Genomic DNA, 24,095 nt, shown 5'->3' with positions numbered 1-24,095 from the left:
GGTAAGTTCATTTGTTTGTGTGTGTTCAACCTAATTGCACACACTTTATTCACAATGACAATTTCTTTGTGAGTCCAAAGAAAAGTGACACTCCTTGGTACAGTTATAACATTTGCGTTTAGTGTGGTTTACTCCCTTTGGGGCATGTTGTCGCCATGCTTTTTAGATTGCAAGCTAGGTACCATACCCATCTCCAACCTCATATGTACGTTCCAAACTGGTCTCATTGAAACCTAAAACTCTAAATACATTTTTACATGGCTCATTGAACATGTTGTGGACTTTTCCAAGTGAAATGAACACTAGAGGAGCTAAAACAATGACTTATGTTCACTTTCACAGAAATCATGACTAAAACACAAATTATCAGTTCATAAACTTACTTTTTAGCCTGTTCCTGACACATCTTATGACATGACAAAACTCTTACTATGGTGCATGACTAGGTGATACATTTTATCATTTTCATTACATAACCAACTACATAAACATACTTGTTTAAGTGTGATTGAATTATGAAGTAGCTCAACTGAGAGCATTGCACTTGCAATACAAAGGACTGGGGTATGAGTCCAGAAGAGCACCCAAGTCGACAAGGGAGCCGAAAGTGTCATAGAAGCGCCTCCAAATGATGTCATTACTTCAGCAGTTTCGTTTTTCATCTCACATTTGCTTTTTCTGACACTAGGGTAGGAATGTAAGTTTTGATGAATTAAAACTCAATAGAGAATAGTAAAAACCTAATCTGTTTAGGATCACATTTATCTTGCTTTCAGTGCTACATAGTGGACATTTCATCTTGCAGCTTCTGCGATACATGTAAGAAGCCACATGTAAAGGCACAGTCACACATACATTTGCATGGCATAATTCCACGGGCGAAGCTGCCATTGGTGGATGTTGAGCGTGTGAAATCAGCAAAAAAATAACTGCCAATCAGCCTCTTTTAATGCTGCACTTTATACTCTAGGAGAGTAAAGCTATAAAGAAACACACCTCTTAATCGATATCCTTGTCCATTGTGGCTATTCAGAGTAGCTGTTTATGAAGCACCACCCACACAGAGATCACTGCCAAACCAAGCAACTATTGGTCAACATGGAGATAGATTGCACAAAGTTCACCAAACTTGAATTCAAGGCAAAATCAGCGCAATTACATTTTTCACCACTCGAATTCCATAGCAAAACGCCTTAAGGAGAAAATGTAAAAAAATTGCTAAAATATTGCCATAGTCATGTAAGTTTTGTAAGCCCTGGGGCGAACATTGCACTAATGTCTATAAGCATTTGTGGCATAATGTCGATTACCACACATAACTGGTAACATTTACAATAAGGTTGCATTTGTTAACTTAGTTATTTCCAAAGTTAACATTATTTAATGCATTAGTTAACATGAACAAACAACAAACAACACTTATTTATAACATTTGTTATTTTTTGGTTAATGTTAAGTAATACATAACACATTTCTTAACATTAAAAACATATATAAGTTGACATTACTTAACGCATTAGCTAACGTTAACTAACAATGATCAACACAATTTTACAGCAATTATTAATCTTGGTTTATGTTCATTTATAGATATGTAGTTAATGTGAACTAAAAAGGAACAGCACTCCTTTACAGTGTTTATTAATATTAATGTATACAAAGGCCTATAGAACCTAAAGAACCTTTGATTCTCATCAATAAATGCATTACTAATGTTTCATGACTCTTAATTAATGATAACTAATGATAATGAAGTATTTATTATGCATATTTGTGAACCTTATTGTAAAATGGAAACCATTTGACCATCTATGAATGTGTTACTAACATTTGTTGACTCTTAATTAATGATAACTAATGATAATAGGGTATTTAGAATGCATATTTGTGAACCTAAGTGTAACATACAGTATTTAAACATTAATTAATGTGTTACTAATGTTTGTAGGCTCTTTACTTTTATTATTTAACAATAAAAAAAGCATAAATTTTTAGGTATTGACAGACCTATTTGTAAAGCAATTCACATTTGCAGAACATTTATTAGCAGTACATAACAAAGGTAACACATTCATTAAAAAATCGAATCAATCAATCAATACCACATTTATAGTTCTGAAAAAATTTATGCACTGCGCTGAAGAAAAGTCATTAAAATTGTTTTAATCTTCAGCAACATACACAATAATTGGGAAACTGTCGAATAAGTTTTGCACGGGAGAACTCCGCTCACGTTTCCGTCAAAATATTGAAAGTTTAGTTTTTAATTTGCAGCTTTATTATTTCTTCCACTTGGTGTCCATTTATAATTATTTTGAAAAACCTGCATGGATGGAAATCCTCCAATCAGAGCCGTCAATACTGAATGAGAGATTCAGCAAGTCTCCCGTTTCCGTGGTAACACTCTTCAGCATTGTGGGTAATGTAGTTGTTTACCATTAATTTGAAAGCTTTTATTATACGTATTAAATATAACGTATATTCTTAACATTAAACAAGACACGTACATACTCTAAATATGTGTTATTTTTACATGTTAGTTGACGTTAACTAATGCATTAAGTAAAGTTAACTTAAACACCTTTTAAATGTTACGAAATGTATAATGATATACTTCTGTATAAATTAACATTAATAAACACTGTAAATTTATCAATGAACATAAACCAAGTTTAATAATTGCTGTAAAAGTGTGTTGATCATCGTTAGTTAACGTTAGCTAATGCGTCAAGTAATGTTAACTTATACACCTCTTTAATGTTAAGAAATGTGTTAGTAGATGTATTCATTAACATTAATCAAGATTAATAAATGCTGTAAATAAGTGTTGTTCATTGTTTGTTCATGTTAACTAATGCATAAACTAATGCTAACAGATAATCAATGCAACCTTATTGTAAAGTGTTACCAAATGACTAAACTTTCGTCTTGGTTTGTGTTTCTGGTCAGACACTCACAAATTAAATGATTTCGGCAGTAATCAATATTATGCCTCAAATGCTGCTGATAGAACTTAATTTGTATTGAACCTGAAACATTCCTTTAAGACATTTTGGCAAGTCAGTTTAACCTTTTTAATTGGCCCATTGGCAAGTTTTACAAAGCACACTTTGTGTTATATACTGTAAAACGCAAACATTTGTGTATGCCTAAAGTGTGTACCATAACATCATATGTAACGATGACAGGCACCAAACCTAGCTGTTTGTCTTGAGCGCAGGTGTTTTTCGACACTGCTGTTAGAATGTTTGTCCAGATGTTGTAGAGAGTGAGTCATCTATTTCACAGAGGAGTAGGTCATAAAACACACAGTCTGAGTTGCATGCCGAACATGTCTCACAGTTTTCCACCTTGATGCTAAACTTGTGGTTTTGTGACTGGCACGTTAAAGGGTTCCGTCATCGGTTATTCAACCTCATTGTTCTCCAAACCTGTATGAATTTTTTTCTTCCGTGGAACTCAAAAGGAGGTGTTAGGTAGAATGTTAAGGCTGAAAAATACTCTACGCTCGATTTTGTGCGCAGTTCATAACTATGGAAGTATGCGTTGCATTCTACAGTAAATGTTGCTGCAAGGGGTGCCATAGCAAACACGTGTGTTAACTGTCCACTCTTTCAACTGAACAACTGTCATGGCAGAGCTATAGTTTGATTAAACTATTGCTGTGAAAGTAAGATAAAGTAGATATATTTATAGCAATTTACCTGTGTACAGGTAAAAATAACACATCCAGTTCAATGGCACAGACCTTTGAAGGAAACAGGAATACAAGAACGCATGTTAAGCATTTCCCACGTGCTGGGAAAGTGGTGGCCAAGCGCTCATACTCACATGACTATGTACTTAGTCACCATTCTGTTCTACATACATGGGCAACAGAAAATATCTATTCTGTTAAAAGAGCCAGTTATAGCAGCCAGTTGGAAAGTGTGTGACATTCTGCACTTCTTTGCTAGTTTGCAATGCCAGAACTTTCTTTGGCACTTTGGGTCTCAACAAGGTTACACATCTCTACTTCATACTTGTGCAAATGCTTTATGTCAGACTTAACCAAACATGGCAGTAAATGGAACAGAAACAATGTTTGCTTTCTGCTGTGGGTATTCACTAGATTACTACTATATTAATTATATTTTCTTAAGAAAATGTAAGTAGTGCAAAACTTAAGTTAAGATAAGTCTTGCTACTGTAGGTGGTTGCTAAGTGGTTGCCTTCTGGCCATTGGCCCGGGTCCTTCCACCACTGTAATTTTTATGAGATGTTTTTTAACCCCATTTACTGTGAAAATCATCAGTCCGATCGCTTACATAATAAAGTTATGGAACCTCTTCTCAGCAAGCTGTAGGATTTCAGGTATCATTCACATCTGTAGCACAAAAGGTGCAGGGCGAGTTAAGGCTAGGGTAAACCTTGTTTTTCAAATCATCACTTTTGCTTTCCATCTCACGCATGGTCCACCGCTCAACCTTTCAAAGTTAACTATTTTGACTGCGACCCCATTTGGACACCTTCGACACGTACGCACTCTGACAGCTTAGTTTTACTCTTTTAGCATAGACAATGTGTGAGACGTACCAGCAGGTGGAAAACCAAAGTATACTTTGGCCTTTAGGGGCCGTTCATACTGACCATGTCTTTGCGTAAAAAAAGCTAGACACAGTGCCATGAATTGAACACAGGTGTCTCAAGGGCCCCATTTACACCTTGCATTAATCTACATTTCATATCCGGATAGTATCTGGACATTTTGTAGATGGATTCTGTGTGAAATCCATCTCCACTTTACCCACTTTACCCACGCAAAATGGAAAACGCTATTTAGATATTACATCAGAGGCTGTGGTAACTGAATATTCTGTTTTTTAGTTAATTTTAAAAATATTGATGGCTAATTCAAATGCTTTTCATCACTTTGACAGTCAGGGTTTTTCCTTCATTCAACTTCTTTTTGGTGGCCAAAGCCAAAGCAAATTTTCAGTCACCAAACCAAATTTAATTACATTCATCTCTTGCTTGCGGCTTTGTGAGAACTAAATATGCTTCTCATCTGAAACACGTAATGTTGCGCAAGCCATAGTGTTTACGCAACAGGAGAAAGGCGAAAGCGAGTGGGGATTTGAGGAGAGAGATTAAAAATATTCTAAGTGTATTCCATTGGAATAATTCATGGGATATTGTTCATTGTTTGGATGAAATGATTGGAATGGCAGAATAAACAGAAAAAGCCAAGAACACACAACACAACACTTTAACAACGGATGACTGTAGCGAAACCTCATAACATTATTAACTACTAATTTGATTTCTTTGCCACCAGCCATGTACCACTAATTAATCTACTAAATTCTACACATCTTTAGATGGATGTCACCTAACAAGGACTTGATCTTGAAGGGACTATAACTATCAAAGCCAAAATGTTGTTGTCCCTCTTCAGAAATCTTGCTAACAGCAAAACCACACAAATTACTGTTCAGTTTCCCTTGTTCTTTCCATCATATGACAGAAACCATTCATATGTGTTAACACATATGTAAGTAACAATGTTCTTTGGCCTAATGCTCAATTATAGGGTTAAGTCTGTACAGAGGGCTTATCTGCTCACCTCTCCATCCATCTTTTTTAAAAGCAATATGCACCACTCCAAATAAGGAGAAGTGCTTCGACTGCGTTTTGGTCCAGGCCATTCCTTCTCACAAGTGGTTAGATGTGGAGACGGGAGGGGGAGTCAAAGGGAATGTGGTAGATTTTGGTAGAGTTTTGTAGAGTGATCTAGCATTGCTGGCAGCTCTTGGTTTCAGGCAGCATCAGCTACATTCTTCTCCATCTCACTTTCTCTCGCTCTCAAAATCGCCTCCCATCCATTCGTCTGACGGCACTTTCTGCTGAAGGACCAAGAACAACAGTTCTTTTGTAGCTTTCTTGAATTTAATTTTTGACCCAGAAACGACACTAATCTGCAACTATGGAGGCCATCAAGAAGAAGATGCAGATGCTCAAATTGGACAAGGAGAACGCCATCGACCGGGCAGAGCAGGCCGAGACGGAGCAGAAAGCAGCAGAGGAGAAATGCAAGCAGGTAAACCAATAGAAAGCTCACATGGAAATCCAGAAAGAATCCAGATAGAAATTCATACAGAAATCTGGACAAAATCCAAATAGATTCCAGATAGAAAAATATACAGAAGACAGTAGACAGACTTTAAATGGAATCCAGATAAAAATCCAAACTAAAATCTAGAGAGAATCCAGATGGAATAAATATAATCGAGATTGATATCCAGATTTGATCACGTGTAGATACCTTGGAGCAACATAGAATGGTTAAGAGGTCCTAACAAAAGTTCTGGCAACAATATTTCTCAAGGCTAAGATTGTAATCAAGGAGAAGTGTGCCAAGAAGACGTCATACTTAAACACCAAATATGCATTTGAGCTGAAATTTTGTTTCTTTCAGAACAATGTTGATATGATTTGTACAATTATTTAACAAGAATTGCTATTAGAGTCTCCATAAAATTATTTTTATTATGTGATGCGCTAGGCCTGCCATTGCCCCAAATCTAGTAAAAAATGGATGACTTTCATTGCATTCGAAAACTAAAGCAAATGCCTCTTGGTTTAATATTTCAAGAATGATAGCACAAGCATACTTATGAAATTTTGGACACTTTATTTGTTGACAAACAATAGAGGAACATGTCCATAGTAGATGTGATGAACTGCACCTATGTGAACTTAAAAAGAACTGACTTTATATATCTAATAAAAATCACCTTGGGACCAGTTGATTTACAGTGATCCCTAAAAATTGATAAGACAAGTTAATATAAGGTCAGACATTGTTTGCAGATGCCAATTGGCTTGGTATTTTGTTGTGAACTGCATATTTCAAGTGTGTGTGTAAGTGTCCAAAACCCAATAAATCAATGGCAAATTTACTCACAACCATGTAAACTGGTCATTAATGTGTAAATGTTTTATGTGTTTGAGTAATTGGCCACTCTAGTATGGAGAAAATTCTGGAAAGTCTGTCTAGACAACAGCTGGCCAAAGACTTTTGGCTTGCTCATTGCAAACAGAGAGGAAAGATACCTCAGTAAGTGAATATTACAGTAGCTTCTCCGTAAGACAGGTCAATCCATCAAAATCTGTTCCACTATTCAGAACATCAGAGGTTTTAAATGGAAAAGGGATGTCAGGCTGTCTGGAATCCCAGTAGATTAACAGACCCTATCTTGAGCATATGAGTACAGCCAAACTGATAGCCACAGATTAGGAAAGTGTTTTGAGTGTTTATCTCACTTATTTTGACATGAGAGATTATCTCAGACTAAAATTAAATGCAGTTATCTGCTGTCCACACCAGAGAGCAAGTCTATGATATAAAGTTGGTGACAAAAAATGTTCTCAACATCAATTCATTTCTTCAAAGGATAATAATGAATTTTTTTATTTCGGCTCTTTGACAATAAACAATCATTGAACTGCAACAATAAAACCTAATTGCATTATGAATAAATTTATAAAAATAAAGTTTTTAAAAATTATTAGGATATATTATTAATATATTTAAAAATATACAATGCATAATTATTAAAAGTAAATCAGTTAATAATAGTGCATTGTAATTATGTTATATGTATGTTGTTTAGCCACAAATGTAATTTCATATTTGTTCTGGGCTATGTCTAAAAGTGTGGGTGTTTCTTCGCTTGCTGTTCCGTCTTGTGCATAGTGTAGTGTTATTGGTACATACGCCTTGCATTGACTGTGCTAAAAGAGTATCACAAATCAGTCGTACTGTGCATGTGTCAAACGCGCTCGTTCGGGCTCGCGTTCAAAAGAGTATACTTTTAAAGGCTGAGCGCGCGACTGTGTGCGAGATGGAATGGCACACGCCTAACCTAGCCTATAATCTTTTGAATAGATTTCATATGGACACGTTTCGACGTTTGCATTAGCTTGCGGACAGTTCAAACATTCTTTACTGATGATGAAATCTGCGTCTTGTGCACAGTAGCGGTACGCGGAATATCAAAGCAGTGTTGGGTAAATTACTCAAAAAAGTAATTAATTACAAATTACTTACTTCTTATCTAAAAGTTACTTCCATTTACTGATTTCTTTATTTTTAAATGTATCACATTTATAATTACTTTTAAGTTAAAACTCTTTTAAGTTAAAATATCATTATCACAGAAATGTTTGTTTTACCGCTCAAAAAAATACTATACATTTTACATTTAGTCATTTAGCAAACGTTTTTATCGTTGTCACACGCAAGTCGTAAAACTACTTTTTCAACTAAGAAAGTAATTTGATTACAGTAATTCATTACTTTGTAATTAGATTACACCCAACACTGAACCAAGGCATACTTTAGCCTTTTAGAAGCAAAGCAAGCACAAATTAAGTAGAAAAGTGTTAATATCTTAAAAGTATTAGTCAAACTAAACAATACCATACAAACAGTATTAACATCCAATACTGAACAGATTTTTGTTTGGAGACCAGACACATTCCTTTACATGATGTCATGTGTGCAGTCCTGTTTTATATGTTAATTCACTTTTCCTTAAACAGCTGGAGGATGAGCTGGTCGGCCTCCAGAAAAAGCTCAAACAGACTGAAGATGAGCTGGACAAATACTCAGAGGCCCTGAAAGACGCCCAGGAGAAACTGGAACTGTCTGAGACAAAAGCTGCTGACGTAAGTGACACATTTCTATAGACTAAGGCTCAATATAGCAAATCAGACTTAATCATTTGAACCATACATGACTCTTGACAACTTCTTGTGTCATTCATGCTTAGTTAAGATACTTTATGTACTGTCACTCTCTGTTGGTCCCTCCCCAACGAGTCAATTTCTGGGTAATGATAAATGGTTCCAATGAGAACTTATTAGGCAATAAACATTTACCTCTGTAAAACATGTCAATACAATTAATGTTTTTTGTAATTTTAAATACATTTTAAGCTATATATAATATAATATAAGCAATATACTGAGTCTAAAGTGAATGGCTTCCACCTGTAGGAACTTGCTTGGCCTTAGGACTACAATGCATAAATGAGTAAATTACTTCCCAGATGCGAGTCTTGTTGTAATCACACCTGTCTGGTTCTGAGGTGGTACATCCTGTCCACTGCTCTAATAAGCTCAGGTTACTCCTTACTAGGACCTCAAAGGCAAGGTTGTTTGTGAATCCCGAATGATTCCAGCATGGGGTAAATTAATTTGGGCCAATACAAGGTTCTAATTGTAAAGCACTATATAAATATTTTGTGATTTCTATAGTGCTTTAAAAAAACATGCTTCATGTGGTAGCATCTAAACTACATTAGGATCATACAAACATATTTAATTTTAAAGGTCAGTACAGGTAGAAATAGCTATGAAACTCTATGTTAGTACATGTATCCTGTACATGCTTTTTCTTTATGTTTATTAAAATTGAAAATTAGTCGTTCTGTGCTTCTTTGTCCCTTGACCATCAAAATATTGCTACAGAACACATTGTGACATCTGAATGTCCTACTTCACCCAACAAGACAAATGTAGTATTTCTGCTTTTAAAAATGTGGACAATGTTCTAGGGCAGACTGAGACGCCTGAAGCTGGGGATACAACCGCTAGTTCAGATCTTTGGAGCGTTGCCCTAAAAATGTGCTCCAGACAAGCGTACCACATGTCATGCATTAGAGGAAACCGTAAACTAATTATATATCTGAATTCACAGCACCAAAAGAGGACTTAAAGGGAAAGATGCACTCCAATGCATGCCAGGCTTTTCACAATGAGTTCAATGGACAAGGGATTGTAGAGGCCTGTTACTGATAAGTCACTGGAACAGCAGGGAAGACTGGGGCTTCGGTTGCCATATAGAAGCCCAGGAATCCCAAGAATGTAGCAAAAGCAAACAGAGAGGGAAATCCATGCATTAGAGTTCTGCCTCATCTTCAGAACAAAAGCACACATCTGAGGGAAGATTCAGAGCAGAAATAGTGTGCTTTTTTCACAAAGCCTTTCTCTAAAACCCATAGGTGGTAACTGTTTTGACAAAAAAGTGACTTATAGAAATGGGCTCTGTGCTATAGCTAAAGTTAAACTGTGCTTGATATTAATGTGATTAGGCTATATCAAAAGTAACTGGCTTTGACAAAATATGAAATATTATTTAATTTTAGAGGATCAACCCGACTACATTATGTTACTGAAAAGTTTCACCCTTTGTAGGCCTATTGCAGCAAAATCTCTAACATGAAAGATATGGAAATGAATGGCAAATCATAGAACAGTAATGAAAGTTAAGAACTAAAATATTTTTTGCTAAAAACGGCAAAAATGACTATAATCAGTGAGCTATTGTCATGTAAACCAGAGACAGAAATGAAATTAATACACAACGAGGCAGAATTGAATAAGATTCCTGCACGGCTCGCGGCCGCCCATCGTGACGTCATCGGGACGGCTACATTGTAGCTTTTTAAGTTCTATCACACATAACATTCCAATGACTCCATGAGACGGGAATAACCTCCTGAGAAGATCTCTTTATTGATCGAACCTTTTTGCATCGATCCGGACTTGAAATAAAAGTGGGAAGAATCTGGATCTAGCCCATTTCCTTTCGTTTTAAGTCTTTTTCCACTTATTTGCACTGACTATTCAGATACGGCACCATTTCGTTATTGTAACGCATTTTCGGGATTGTATTTTTTTTTTTTGCGGTTTTTAAAACCTTTTTTTCTTCGCGCTTTCGCACATCGATATTTCTAGTTGTAAATATTATAATAATAATAAGTGGTTAAAATGACAGGTGTTACTTCTCTGGACGCTGTGAAGAGAAAAATTCAAAGTTTGCAACAGCAAGCGGACGACGCCGAAGACCGAGCTTCAGTTTTACAGCGCGAGCTGGACAATGAACGGGAGCTCCGGGAAAAAGTGAGATTTTTTCCTCTCGTTTGTTTTAGCCTACTTCCTCTTCTTATTTCTATCTACTTCAGTGTCGTTTTGTTTCATACTCTCTGGGCTCTTCTACGCTGTGCCTCTGTGAAGACAAGCGTCTATAGAAAAGCCCATATGTCCCTTAGAAAACGACAATTGCATGTTTAGGTGAACAGTTACACCTGGATGCTAACGTGAGGATCATGTGGAATTAAAGGCTTTGGTCAAAAGATGGACAACCAACTGTAAAATATATAGGGAATACAAGTGACGTTTTTTTTTATATACACGCTTAAACAAGGCTTATTGCACCATTTGTACTTACGTCTGAAAAATCATTATAAACTGTCTATTTATTGAATAACTGTATCTGTAGTCCAGTATTCAGGGGTATCTATCTATCTATCTATCTATCTATCTATCTGTCTGTCTGTCTATCTATCTGTCTATCTGTCTGTCTGTCTGTCTGTCTGTCTGTCTGTCTGGTCTTGTCTTGTCTTGTCTGTCTGTCTGTTATAGGAGCTATTTATACTTGATCTGACACTTAAAAAAAGTCTTGCTTTGATAGAACTTGATGTATTCATGTTGATTCAGCCATATTAAATATACTGGACTCTCCATCCATACATCCAATTATCCTGACACTTGAACAGAACTGTTCATTGATCCAACTTCATAGGGTAGATTAAGTGAAGCATAAAAGTTTTTCATAGATGCCAAGATGCATGTTTTGGAAGTTCCCTGCCCCCATACTCCTTGGATATAGCCAATCCATTTGATTTCTCATCCACTGAGAACCCTTAATGCTCAAGTTGATGTAAGGAAATATGGCCAGAAACTTGCTATTTGACTTTTGTCATTAGAACTCGCTGGTATGTTGAGAATTAAACCTGAAAACTTAGCTCTCAAACATAAGAACTAGATTTATTTTTTTAAACCATCTGTTCAAGAGAGAAAGAGGATGTCACATAAACTACAATGGCCCAATCCTGAAATCTCAAAGGAACTTAGTCAGGATGTTGTCTGTGTTCCACGTTTGAGTTTCCTGTGAACCCTCTTCATTCTCAAATGACCATGCAGATATGCAAGAAGCGGGCGCTGCTTAACAAAAATCATGTTCAGAAGGATCTGTGTGTTCCTCAAGTGTTTGAAGACCAACAATGTGTCTGTGTCCATGACTTAAAATGTTGTTGCATCCGTTGCCTGCTAGATTTAATGAAGGTCCTACATATGGATGGGCTGTGTTCGTTTAAACCCACCATCAACGCTTTAAAGATATTAACAGCTGCTCATCACGCTTGGCAACAATTCTCACGGCATCCCTCTTCCATGAAAACTTCACAATTACCTTCATTGGGATGTTACTTTCAGTCTGTCTTTTCCACAGGTTTTACAGGCTTTGCTTTTGCAAGTGCAAGACTTCCACCGTTAATGTAACAGAACGCTGCCAGCACAAATTTGCATTGACAGTTTCCATTTTGTTAAATAGGACATCAGAAACTCCTTTTCATGTCCTGTCACACAGGAGGAAGCTTGCTCCATAATACTTAGTCTGTATTTGTACTATAATTTGGCAGCAACTTTGCCCCTACAAAACTCTAATATGGCTCTTTTATGAACAAGAACTTTGAATAATATAACTTCATTCCTTAAAAAGAGACTGTACTTAATTTACACTGTTTACGTTCATCTGATGAATGAGGCACTATTTTCATAATATCAGCCCATAAAAAGGTAATTATATTGATAGCGTTTGACTCAGTGTTTGCTCAGAGTCAAACATGATAGTAGGTACTGTTCTTCACAGAAGCAATTCTTCTATAGCAACAGAAGTACCAGGTTATTTCCCCACATTTCAATATTTAATTTAATTGGACATGGACGTCATTGTGGTTCTAACAAGATCTGCTTGTTTTGGGGCTAATCAGACCAAACGTTTTCTAGTGCTAAAAAAAAAAGCTAGTTGCAGCACCACAAATAAAACAGAATACAGGTGAGATACAGGTAAAACCTGACATAATTTTAAGCTGACACTGTATCTAAAAGCGTGCCACTATTGCGTGAGATGCATAAAAAAAAAGTGAGGCACAGCACAACGATGCTGGTCTAGCGCGTTTACACAGTTAAAGCAATTGAAAAACAATAACACGTTCGGTATGAACACCCCTTAATCACATCTGTATAGATTCCCTTTTGGTATGATCTAGTTTGTGAATGTTTGTATTGTGGTGTAAATAGGCTAGGTGTCTGAGTTCCTCACATTATAGCCCACATACGCATCATTTGTGTTTGCTTTGTATATGATAAACTGTTCAAGGCTTCCAGACGCTGTAGTTGATGTTACTTGCCTCTTTTTTCGTGATAACACATGGCTTCATTAATGCCTTTATTTTATGCTTTTCTTCTTGGTGATTGCTTTTAAATCTTTTTGGCATTTCACCACAAGCATTCTCCAGAGCTTGTTTTACCATATATGGCTTGCATCTAAAGCAACCAGAGAACATGGTGACTAAGGAAAGGGCATGGCTCATGAGGGAGTATCCTGACCCTGAACTGAATGAGCACGTTGGGAGGGGAGAGGATGTGGTGTGTGTCCATTTCCAGTGCATTTTTTCTCCTCCCATCTTTAAGTGTGGCCCTTTTATTCGTTTGGGGGGGGGTTATTACTTCCTACTCCATCAATATGCTCTTGCTCATATAAAAGAAAGAGTGCTTTTAAAGGGATTGTTCACCAAAAACAAAACTTCCACTGGGAGAACTATCCCTTTAAAAGCACTCTTTCTTTTACATGTTTATATGCGATTTGCTCTATTTGAGGCTTCCCATATGGCTTGTTTCCCCTTTCTATTTTTCCTAGGCACTCAAATTTTAAACACAGGAACAGCTTCTTGGCTGCAAGATTTTCCTATTTATCTAACAGAATTGAGTACTTGCTCAATTGATCGTCCACACTGTAAGGAGCCTTGGTGGTATTTGTCATAATTATAGTGCAATTTTCAATTCATTAAATGGGCAGTTTGGCTGTGAGGTCTCTTTAAACAGAAAAATGTCACAGAGGTACCATTGTGTTCATTCTGAGGCCAATCGTTGTTTGAATCACAATGGGTGGTGGTCATAAAAAAGGGTTTAAATTTGTTTCTTTTTTCATTTGCTGTTGTGCTTTGTGCAACAGGAGTTCATTTTTTTCCATTTTGATATGTATGTTGCATCATCTGATCACTTTTTAAAGATCTTGTGTTGTTGATGTGTACATTTTGCGTTATATTCCAGTGAATGAGTCCTAACAAACCTGGAAAAATTCCAGGACACCATTTTTATAACCCAAAGGGTATAAAACACTATCACACAGCTCTCTAGAATACTTGATTCTGACTGGTGAAACATGCCATTCTATAGTCAAATATTTTTGTATTTTGACTGTTAAACTCTACCTGTTATCTCTGTCAGTTGATTTCCTAAGCAGCTGTGCTAGTTTCATGTGTAATAAAAGACCCCTACTCTTCGCATTGGCGTATTTCGTGATAATGGCCAGCTGAGTGTATATAATCCCTCACATATTACATAATGTACACTTGTGTTTTGGCTCTTAATACACAGGGAGCTGTAAATCCCTGCCTGCCATATTAACCTTTGACCTTTCCTTGTCATCAGGCTGAAGGTGATGTGGCGGCTCTGAACCGCAGGATTCAGCTGGTGGAGGAGGAACTGGACCGGGCTCAGGAGAGGCTGGGTACTGCACTACAGAAACTGGAAGAAGCAGAGAAGGCAGCAGATGAGAGCGAGAGGTCAATGGAAGTCTTCTACTGAGCTTTGATTCATAAACATGGCGGGCGCAATGAATGGCTTTGGGTTTAAATATGTTTGCAATCCTGATTCCAATATGCAGGTTGGGAGGGTTAGTTTTTAATGTAATCCATTACAGATTACTTGACAATAAATGTAATCAGTGACATAATCCAATAACAGCAATATGAAAGTAATGTAATAATATTACTCTTCATTACCTTTGGATTACCACAAGGGCACATATGTAAATAAAGTCAAGATAAAATCAATATGATCTCTAAAACTTTAAATTATGCCTTGAACGCAAAAAGAAGATGTTTGAGTTATATTATGAGTACCGTTCCGCTGTTATTATATCTAAAAGAAACACGTACACTGAATCCTACCAAGAAAACAGAAAATGAGCTGTTAATGTAGAACAACTATAAGTATTTTGAAAGAAATCAGGTGAGTTTTCTGTTTGCTACAGAAAAAGAAAATTTCTCATTAAGCAAATATAATCAGAACAGATGCACTGAATTGTGTCTTGGTTAAACTTAAACTAAATCTGATATACCTCAGATTCAAAAACACTTTACAGTGTAATTCTACCATGTATTGCAGTTAGTGTGCATAGGCAATTGTAATTTGCACTACTCATTATCTTCAGACTCTATTCTATAGGTAGATCACACGTGATCATCTTCATCATTATTATTGACATAATTAAATGCTGGAGAGGGTCTTTCCTCTGCTTGCTCATGATCCAAAGACAAACATCACCAGCTAACAGTTTATGGTTGATTTCTATGTTTCTGTTTGAGGATTTTAAAGGGGAAAAAAGTTTTGATTCCAAAAAGAAAACAAAATCTAGTTTTAAAGAATAGATCAAAACAGACTTAAACTTTTGATGTCTTTTCAATTACTGGTTTCTAATTACTAGAAGTGTTGAACATATTCCATTTGCCAGAATGTCTCCCTCACCGATACATTTGAACTGTTCTCAACAATTGATCAAAATCAAATACATTCCTAATTTAACTTTCTTTCCTAAGAACTTAAAACACATTTTCAATTAATGTGAGTCATGAGAGAACCCGAAAAGAACATGCATCTAAACATCTCTCTAAACAATCAGCTGTCTACATCACTTTATGTCAGAAAAATCCACTATTTCTTTTCTCATGAATTAAAACTTGTGATCCTGACAGTAATCCCAATTTTTTGAAAATATAACTAATATAACAAGCCAGCCAATATGTCCCATGCTTTTAATGGACATTTGCCATCTTAACCAAGGGCTGTAATTGATGTCATGCTTAAGTATATTTCGGTTTTCCAAGTGCTGCTAAATTTAGTCATCAACACAGTCTGTGCGGATCGTATTTGTGCAGCACAGTTTTTCTAGTCTTGCATAACTTTACCCGTCTCTGCCCCTGGAGTTGACTACAAAAGTGTATCACAAAGAAATCATATTGTGTGTGCGACGAATGCACACATATGGTGTCGTGGACAAGAGTATACTTTGAAAGGCTAGAATGCCTGACAGAGCACGAGATTTAACGGTATTTGGTAGAACTAAATATACCCTACCTTCAGCTTCAAGAATGCCTTTATCTCTTTGGAGAACAATCTACAAGCATAATGTATAAAAAACACATGGTGATTGAAAGATCATTTTAAGAGAAAATGTAGTTCCTCTTAATACTGTTTGAGTGGTTATGGTTCACATTTAACAGTTCTGCCAAGTGACATCCAAGGGTTTTATTTGTGTCCTCAGAAGCTGTTGTTTGGTTATGAAATAAAGCCCTTAACATTGCAAAATTGTTTATCTGTCTTAACTATCTGAAGAAGCCACCAACAGTGTTCCTTAATAATGGCATTACTGACCATTGATTCCACCATTTTGTCTCCAGAGGTATGAAGGTAATTGAGAATCGTGCCATGAAGGATGAGGAGAAGATGGAGATCCAGGAGATGCAGCTGAAGGAGGCCAAGCACATTGCTGAGGAGGCTGACCGCAAATATGAGGAGGTTAGTTACAAGCAACTGGAGTAACACTGCTTCCAGATGTTTGAAGTTTTAAACACGTTATCTTAACTCTGTCTTGTTTAAAGGTGGCCCGTAAACTGGTGATTCTTGAGGGTGAGCTGGAACGAGCCGAGGAGAGAGCAGAAGTTGCCGAATGGTACTGTCTGCCTATTCTTACACTTTGTGGACTTCAAAGCAATTTAATATGCTTAAGTATGGATGTTTACAGTTGGCTGGTTGAAAACATAATTTTTCTGTTTGAATGCTTGCAGCAAAGCTAGTGATTTGGAGGAGGAGCTGAAAAATGTTACAAACAACCTTAAATCCCTAGAGGCTCAGGCAGAGAAAGTAAGTAAACACCTTCCATCTGATTACATTTACAAAGTCAAAATTTCAGACCTCTGTAATAAGCATTGCTTAACTTAAGAGCCTGATTAATGCTTTGAAACTGTAACCAAAGCCATTACAGTTGAAGTTCTCAAAACACAACAGGTCTGAGTCCACTAAAGGGAGCTGCACACGGAAGACGCTAGGCAGATGACATACAACATCCTGAAATTTTAAACCATTGTTGTCTATGAGCATCGCCACCGCTACCATTTGATGTCCATTGATAGCACCTAATATAGGCAGACATAAAATTGTAATGTGCCACTCACATAGTTTTCCATTAAATTTGACCCCCAAAAAACTTTCAAGTAGACAGAAACATATTGCATAGCCTGTTTGGTTAACATTCTGAGTCACACTAGATTAACATTAGCTAACTAAATAGCTTGTTATTATGTTACTTGTAATCCAACTGCCACATAGCTACTAGGTGTTTAAATTGGTTTCATCACGATACGATTGGCCTGCGATCCGACATTTGCCAGTACTTCAAAGTCTGCCGCGATACGATTTGATTAGATTCAGGGCCCTGCGATCGATATTCTGATACTATGTGCCTATTTTACACAATCAATTAAAAATATTTTGCCCTCATAATGCAACCAAAATATAATTTGAATATTTTATTGAGCTCTCTAAAAAGTTAAAATTTAGTATCCACATTGGGATATCATAAAAAAATTATAATAACATAAAAAATAACATCTCACACACAAGTGATCATCAATCGTTTGATTATAACTTATTTTTCAGTTTAATCCAATTTAAAGTACTTACATACCCATGATTTGTTTCCAACTATCTGCGGTTTTCTTGGCTACAACTTTCACAGTTTAATGAAAAATTCTGTTACAGTTAACTGGGATAAAAGTAAGTAAGTGTGCTTATGTGTAGATGTGTAAAGTCTTATAACTGATGCTGGAGCTGAGCAGTTGATTTCTCTTTCCCTCATTAGTGCTGTTCAGAATGTTGATGTTGTCAAGACGTTTCAAATGATGGTTAAACTGCTCCATGATATTTTTAAATAGCAAATTCTCATGTAAAATTTAAATTGTTCAAATGCGCAACAATATCGATGGAAGCCCGAATTAATAGAGCATGTTAGCCACTCTGCGTTTGCCATGAGAGCTCACATTTTAAGGAGTGGTCGGTTGACGTGCTCGCACTGATCCTGTCACCGGTCTTGAGCTCACATTTCGCAGGAAGCCTGGTTGATGCGTGCGCATGCTACACGGTTAGCAGAGTGCAATTTGGCTACACAGACCCTGCGCACTCATAAAGTGGAATTAATGTAATTACACAAAAACATTGGATCGTTGGTTCTTAGATCGATCCAGATCGATGAATTGTTACACCCCTAATAGCTACCCATAAAAAAACAGACTTGTAAAATATTACAAAATTTATCAACTTAATAATATAATTGGTCAATGCACAATACAAATGTATTATTCAGTCCAAAGAATAGAGAGTAAAATATTATGTAAACAGAGTAGAGAATGTAAAGTTAACACTCACCTATCTTGAATGTCATCACAAGTTGACTGAACTTTAGCTTGCATATGCATAACAATGCATTCTATTTGTGATACCTGAGCTTTGTCTTACCTGTGATGCGGAGTGGTGCTTCTTGTCCAGTGTGCGACTCCCTTAAGAAGATAAACCCTCTTGCAATGAAACTCGTGACTTCAGAATCCCACTTCTTTTGTATCAAAGCATGATTATATGATGTTGGTGGACTGTTGAAATATGGTTGTAATATTGTATATGTATGTTACAGTACTCAGAAAAAGAGGACAAGTATGAAGAGGAAATCAAGGTTCTTAGTGACAAGCTTAAGGAGGTAAAGAAATCAAATAAATAATCCAAAGTCAAGCAGCCCAATTTCTTGTTTCAGCTCCTTTAACTTCCTTATTCTGTTTATCAGGCCGAAACCCGTGCAGAGTTTGCAGAAAGAACAGTGGCCAAACTGGAAAAATCCATTGATGACCTGGAAGGTACGAACAGATTCATTAATTGTTTGACGTTTTTTTAAATGTTGTTTTCACAGTTCTTTTCAAACAATCACAGTGTTGAATAGAGGTTCAACTGAAACTGCTAGCGTTCGAAAGGTTGGTTCATTTATTGAACCATTTGATTCGGATGGTTTGTTCTTTTAAATCGGTTCAAAAACAACATTAATTTGAATCTAGGTATGGGGGATAAAACAATACAGATATTTATGGAAAAATAAATCTTTGATATCGATGATAAACTTTAGAGTATTTTTTTATATTTTGCTATGTTCTATATCTGGACGATCGTATCACGTACATGTAGCTAAAAATGCAAGCAGTTCAGCAAAGTTATACACAAATAGCTAACTAAATCACAGTCATAATATCAGTTGGCTAGGAAGTATTAGCTGGCGAGTGGCTACATAAGCCATGCTGTTGTGGAAACCACAATTGTGCACGATCATTTCCTTTCCTTGCATTCTTTCCTTGTTTCCTTGCTCCACCCTCTAAGGAAACGAGGAAAGGATGGAAGGAATGGAAATGAGGAAAGAGGCATCGAAGCAAGATGTATTTGTAAAATGAAATGTCCTGTTCGCTCAAGCATGACTTCGGAGCTTTTTTTAGTGCAGCTACAGTACCTCGGCGTGCTTGCCATTATGTTATTGAAACTTTATTTATTAATATGTTCACAAGAAATTCAAATAATTCAGGATGCACTGTTGAAGTATGTGAAAATTATTGTTTATTTAAACTGCAAAGGTGAAACATGAATTAAAACTGTTGTGTGAGATGTGAAGAGGGAGAATTGCTTCGACCAAAAAGTCAACCACATAGGATGCTCCTGTGCTTCCTCGCACAAGCATCCTCTGTAAGCCTGAAGGACAGAGAAGTGAAGAAACGAGGATGCACAATTTAATATCCGGCTAATATGATATCATTGTAAACTCAACAAGACAGCACTTTATGTACAATTTAGTTGAACTTTTTTTCATTATCCATATCGCTGTCACAGGCAAGAAAGTATTTACTTCTTGTGATGTTTATTGGCAGTTGGCATTCCAGCTTATGGTGCCTTAATTCCACCTACTGAGCTGGAGTGTGGAGCATCACAAGAAAGTCTTTGGGTGCTTCTCATTTCCTAAATTGTGCATCCTCAATTCCTCGCTCCTCCATCCTCGAGCCTGTGACCTGAAAACCAATCAAAGTCCCCCATAATGAAGGAGGTATCAATTCTCTAAATGCACTGTGAGAATAGAGGACAGAGGAAGCTTACCGAGGATGCTTGAGCAAGGAAACACAGGAGCTTCCTATGTGGAAGACTTTTCAGTTGAAGCACCAGACGCATGTATAAAGTCTCCTCACCCTTCACATCTGACACAACAATTTTAATTCATGTTTCACCTTTGGGGTTCAGATAAACCATAATTGTCACACACTTTAACTGTTCATCTTGCATTATTAGGTTTTATTATAAAAATATCAATAAATCAAGTTTCAACAAAATAACGTCAAGTGCTCCGATGTACCATAGTAAGACCAAGTGGGTCTTCAGAAATGTCAAGTGCTGAAGTAGGACACGTTTAAAAATCCTGTTTGGACAAGTTCATACAGGTCACAGATGGGTCATCCTCCAATGTCTATCTAAATAACGGCTATAAAACCTTTAGAAACTCACAACACTGCATTGTTTTAGAAGCATTCTGTCAGAGTTTCAACAGGCTCAACTGCTGGGACTCTTCACTGGAAGATGATATATTCACTGAGTATATGGAATCAGATTGACCAAGCCTAGTATTGCTTCTGTCCCTAGAGTATTAAAGCATGTCTGTTTCCTACACAAGCGCAAGTCAGCTCTTTACAGACTGAACTCTGCATTCACTTTATAAAAGTCAGTATGTCTAGCAAAAGTAACTAGGCAGCCTATCTTCTGAGTCAGATGGGAATTTTACTGTCATCACAGTCCTCATTTGTCAAATGATTTGCTTAGATTGTTACTGGCAATTAACCAGTTAGACTGTAGAACAAGATCTCTGTGAGCTTCTAAGCACGTTTTCATGAGTAGCTTTTCCATATCCATTAACTTCCTCTTGTCTCTTTCTTTTTTCATTTGTTTTTGTTCGCTGCTGCATTTCATCACTTTCCTGCTTTTCCTGCTGATCTTCAGATGAACTCTATGCTCAGAAGCTGAAGTATAAAGCCATATCTGAGGAGCTGGACCATGCTCTCAATGACATGACCTCCCTGTAAACGCATCTCTGTCCTACGATGCCTTCTGCTATCTCAAATTTCTTGCCACTTTCTTTGTGTCTGCCTAATTCACTTTAATGTGCCATGCCTAAGCTAGTCTCAATAAAAAAAAAAATGCTCACATTTTCCCATTTCAGTCTTTTAACTTCTGTTTTCATGGTTAATACTTCATTATTAAGATTTGGCAATTGTCGTGCAAAAGCCAATGAATCCAGCTCCTATCAATAACAAATAATGGTCAATAGCAATATCATACTCAATTCAGTGAGCGCGTTTACGGAAGGAAGTCCACCAATTATGTTTTTCAAGGCGACAATGTGTGTAGTCATTTAAATGCACGAAACAGCGTTCCTTTATAGGTACAAGTTCATAAATGGCGTAAGAATAAACCAATTGACATGGGTAATGCCCATTATGCGATTTTGTGTTGCATGTAAATACCTTAACAGGTGTTGTGTACATGGATCTTCACAGTTTGACGTCAAAAGCAGAGAATGACACGATTATTTCAAATGTCAGGAAAATAAGGATTTCTTGATTTGTCATATTTCTTATATAAGCTGATTTTTGGGAGTATTAAGTGTATTGGTGAGCATATAAATGGGTGCAATGTAATTATAGATAATGCAATGACACTCAGCCTAGACCACAATTAAGTGTTTGGAAGTAAAAGTTTAAATTTAATAAAAGAAAAGAATCAGCATTAAATGCTAGTGTAGGTCTGTATGAGTTAGTTTTGGCAGTTTTCTACTCTTCTCTCTTGTGATATTCCACAAAGGTGAGGTTACATTTCAGTAATAATGAGTGATTTACAGCTACTACCAGTGTTTACGTAATATTTTACTAATCCTCACTAATCAAAGATTCTTTACTTTTGCTATTGCATTACTTTTAATTATACACAAACATCACTGTAATTGAAAGTTATTAATGACATACCCATTTAATTAGGATGTTTACAGCACTGTTGTGTGATTTTTGGATCAAGAGTCCATTAATAATTAAGGGCACTACACAGCATTTTCGTGTTTGAAATCATCATTAAAATGACCATGGCATCTAATTATTTTCCTTTCTTTGATTTTGTAGAACAACTATCAAGTGCTAAAGAAGAAAACCTTGGCATGCATCAAGTGCTGGATCAGACACTTCAAGAACTGAACAGCTTATAAGAAAGACGATGAGAGAGAAAAATGTCCATCCATCAACATTCCACAAATATCTCATTCACTCCAAAAATCTCAAGTTATCAAGCCCTACTTTCTCATAAAGTAATAATTAAAATGTTGAGTCTTGCTCTAACGTTTTCTACACCTCTGCCTCGAAATCGCTACCAAAAACCTTTCAAAATAAATGAGCCGACGTTTTTCCTGAGGTGCTATATCCCTGTTATTCCCACTGAAACAATGTTATAAATAGCTTAATAAATGCTATACCACATGGGAAGTGTTTACATTAATGTGTGTAGAAATACCTCACCATTCCCTCGAATTGTTGGCATTAATGTGTTTCGCGGTCAAATGAAGTCGTTAAATGTGCTAGTTTCCATGAAGTGTTTTTGACTGTGTCATGCCTGCCACCTACTGGCCATGTGGTGCACTACATCTGACTGTTGTGGTGGATCATCTGAGATAGCAACTTCGGGACATAATCGAAGTTGATTCTTTTTATGTCTTATGTCTTAATTAATTATATATGTCTTATTTTTTTTAAATGTCCTTTATTTGCCTCGATTTGGAACACGATTGGCATAAAAAAAAGTAACATGAAGTACCATTGGCATTTGGACGGTGCCATGGCAATGCTGTTTTTTGTTTTTGTTTTTTGTTTTTTACAAATACCATGTTGGTATCGTGGTATCCTTTGAATTACCTTGGAGTATCATGCAAATTCCATGGTACTTGAATATGGCTCTGACTAAGCCATCCTGAAATGGGGACCAAAGAAATATCTGTTCTTACCAAGACATTTCTGTGAATGCATTGTTGATTTTTCTGTCAAATTAGTATTTTTGAATGCCTCATACGTTTCTTTTCCACTCTCTGTGTAATAAATTTGTATAAAAAGTCTGTGTATAATCATCATGTTTTATAAATAATAATTTAAAAAGCATGTTGTTCCTTTACATGAACAACATGCAATTCTGTAATATTCATCAATTATGCCGCTTTTGTGCGCAGGTAATTCTTTACAAGGTTGTTCATGTTCTAAACGTGTTTAAAACCGATATGGTTAAAACATTTGTAAAGATAATGACAGTTAGATGAAGGCATAGGCTTGATAAGGTGATGCGTTCTGTATTTAAGGTGGTCAGTCGCCAATTTATAATTGATATTAGTTTGAAAATTTGCCTATGGCGGGTAAGGGACTGTATGAAAAGTGCACACATTGTGCTAAAATGTGCTAATACTGTGGAGGGTGTGGTAAGGGACCGTCTGAAAAGGCCACACAGTCTGCTAAAATGGGCTAATACTGTGGAGGCTGTGGTAAATGACTGTCTGAAAAGTCCACACAGTCTGCTAAAATGGGCTAATACTGTGGAGGGTGTGGTAAGGGACCATCTGAAAAGTCCACACAGTCTGCTAAAATGGGCTAATACTGTGGAGGGTGTGGTAAGGGACCATCTGAAAAGTCCACACAGTCTGCTAAAATGGGCTAATACTGTGGAGGGTGTGGTAAGGGACCATCTGAAAAGTCCACACAGTCTGCTAA

The 24,095-nt window shown here is 36.6% G+C and overlaps 1 protein-coding gene across 2 annotated transcripts; it reads left to right on the top strand.

Annotated features, from left to right (window-relative positions):
• The first annotated feature begins 5,702 nt into the window (after positions 1 to 5,702).
• On the top strand, positions 5,703 to 23,432 carry LOC127639575 (tropomyosin alpha-3 chain-like). 2 transcript variants are annotated; one of them, XM_052121654.1, is made up of 9 exons: positions 5,703 to 6,079; positions 8,587 to 8,712; positions 14,605 to 14,738; positions 16,635 to 16,752; positions 16,836 to 16,906; positions 17,022 to 17,097; positions 18,920 to 18,982; positions 19,067 to 19,136; positions 22,473 to 23,432. In XM_052121654.1, exons 1-9 carry the CDS (start codon positions 5,966 to 5,968, stop codon positions 22,553 to 22,555), a joined length of 855 nt encoding a protein of 284 aa, XP_051977614.1. In that variant the 5' UTR covers positions 5,703 to 5,965; the 3' UTR covers positions 22,556 to 23,432. The 2 variants fall into 2 exon arrangements, with proteins under 2 accessions (XP_051977614.1, XP_051977613.1); XM_052121653.1 differs by lacking the exon at positions 22,473 to 23,432 and adding an exon at positions 21,301 to 21,506 and having other exon boundaries at positions 5,705 to 6,079.
• The last annotated feature ends 663 nt before the right edge of the window (positions 23,433 to 24,095 follow it).

Source organism: Xyrauchen texanus, chromosome 48 (assembly GCF_025860055.1).
Source record: "Xyrauchen texanus isolate HMW12.3.18 chromosome 48, RBS_HiC_50CHRs, whole genome shotgun sequence".
NCBI lineage: Eukaryota > Metazoa > Chordata > Actinopteri > Cypriniformes > Catostomidae > Xyrauchen > Xyrauchen texanus.
Note: the sequence above shows the minus strand (reverse complement) of the source record. Positions and strands in the feature narration are given on the sequence as shown.